The sequence below is a fragment of the Macrotis lagotis genome, chromosome 4 (assembly GCF_037893015.1).
Source record: "Macrotis lagotis isolate mMagLag1 chromosome 4, bilby.v1.9.chrom.fasta, whole genome shotgun sequence".
Taxonomy (NCBI): Eukaryota; Metazoa; Chordata; class Mammalia; order Peramelemorphia; family Peramelidae; genus Macrotis; species Macrotis lagotis.
The window spans coordinates 42938086-42939421 of record NC_133661.1 but is presented as its reverse complement, the minus strand read 5'-3'; the positions used below and the strand labels follow the sequence as shown (position 1 = coordinate 42939421).

Below are 1336 nucleotides of genomic sequence, written 5' to 3'. Positions count from 1 at the left end.
AGAAAGAAAAATTAAAGGAAATTTGAAAAAAAAAACATTCCTTTCTCTTAATCCTGTTAAGGGGAAGAGTTAAAATAAAACTAGTAAAACCCATGTAAGAATATGAAATTGGTACAAAATATTATAAAATGATATGATACTTAAAAGAAAATCAACATTCCCATAAATCAGATTCTTGCAGCCCCAAACACAAAAGATAAGAGCAGGCATCAAAGAATATTGAAGATACAGATCACTTTTGAAAACTTTCATTTTCTCAATTATAGGCATAAATAGTATTATTTCACGCTTCTAACCAATATGAAGAATCTTGAAAGTTTCTAATCAGTTTCTAAAGGATGGGAAAAGTTTCCTAAGGGCCATTTTGACCTCCTTGTTCCTTAGCGTATAGATTAGAGGATTCAAAGTTGGACTTAAGATAGTATATAGCACACCAGCCAGTTTACTTCTCTCTGGATTATAGCTACAAATAGGAATAATATAGGCATAGAAAACAGCCATATAATACATGGATACCACAATAAGATGAGAAGAACAGGTAGAGAATGCTCTCTTCTTTCCCTCAGATGTCTGAATTTTTAGGATGCTAGAAATAATGAACCCATAAGACACCAAAGTCAGAAGAAAATTTATAAAACCATAGAAGGCATCTGCCAAGACAGTCATGACACTATTAATATAGGTAGAAGTACAGGAGAGCAACAAGAGAGGAGGGATCTCACAGAAGAAATGAGTAATTACGTTGGGTCCACAGAAGGATAGTCGTGTCATAAGACCAGTATTTAATGAAGAATTGAAAGCACAGATGAGCCAAACACCAGCAGCCAACAGATGACAGAGTCTCTTGCTCATCATAGTGCTGTAATGTAGGGGATGGCAGATGGCCACATAGCGGTCATAAGCCATGACTGTGAAAAGAAGAAGTTCTGATGATCCAGACCAAATGAGGAAATAGAGCTGGGTCATGCAGCTTCCATAAGAGATGGTGTTCTCCTCTGAGAGCAGCCCCTGCAGCACTTTGGGCAGAATGGAGGAGATACAGACTATGTCCATTGTAGCCAAGTTGAACAAAAAATAGTACATGGGGCTTTGGAGGCTTGAGTTGAGTATGATGACTATGATGATAAGGACATTGCCTGCAAGACTCACAACATACAAAGAGAGGAAGCAACCAAATAATGGAATCCGAAGGTTGGGGTGTTCAGAGAAGCCCTGGAGGATGAATTCTGTCACCTGTGAGTGGTTACCAAAGGCCATTGAGATGGAAAGGTTCTTGTAGGTTCTTGGATTGAACTTGGATTCAATGACTAACCAAATGGTATGAATGTGGTGCAGA

The 1336-nt window shown here is 38.1% G+C and overlaps 1 protein-coding gene across 1 annotated transcript; it reads right to left on the bottom strand.

Annotated features, from left to right (window-relative positions):
• Positions 1-324: 324 nt before the first annotated feature.
• LOC141523063 (olfactory receptor 13A1-like) lies at positions 325-1336 on the bottom strand. The gene has a single exon (XM_074236347.1). It carries the CDS (start codon positions 1255-1257, stop codon positions 325-327), a length of 933 nt encoding a protein of 310 aa, XP_074092448.1. The 5' UTR covers positions 1258-1336.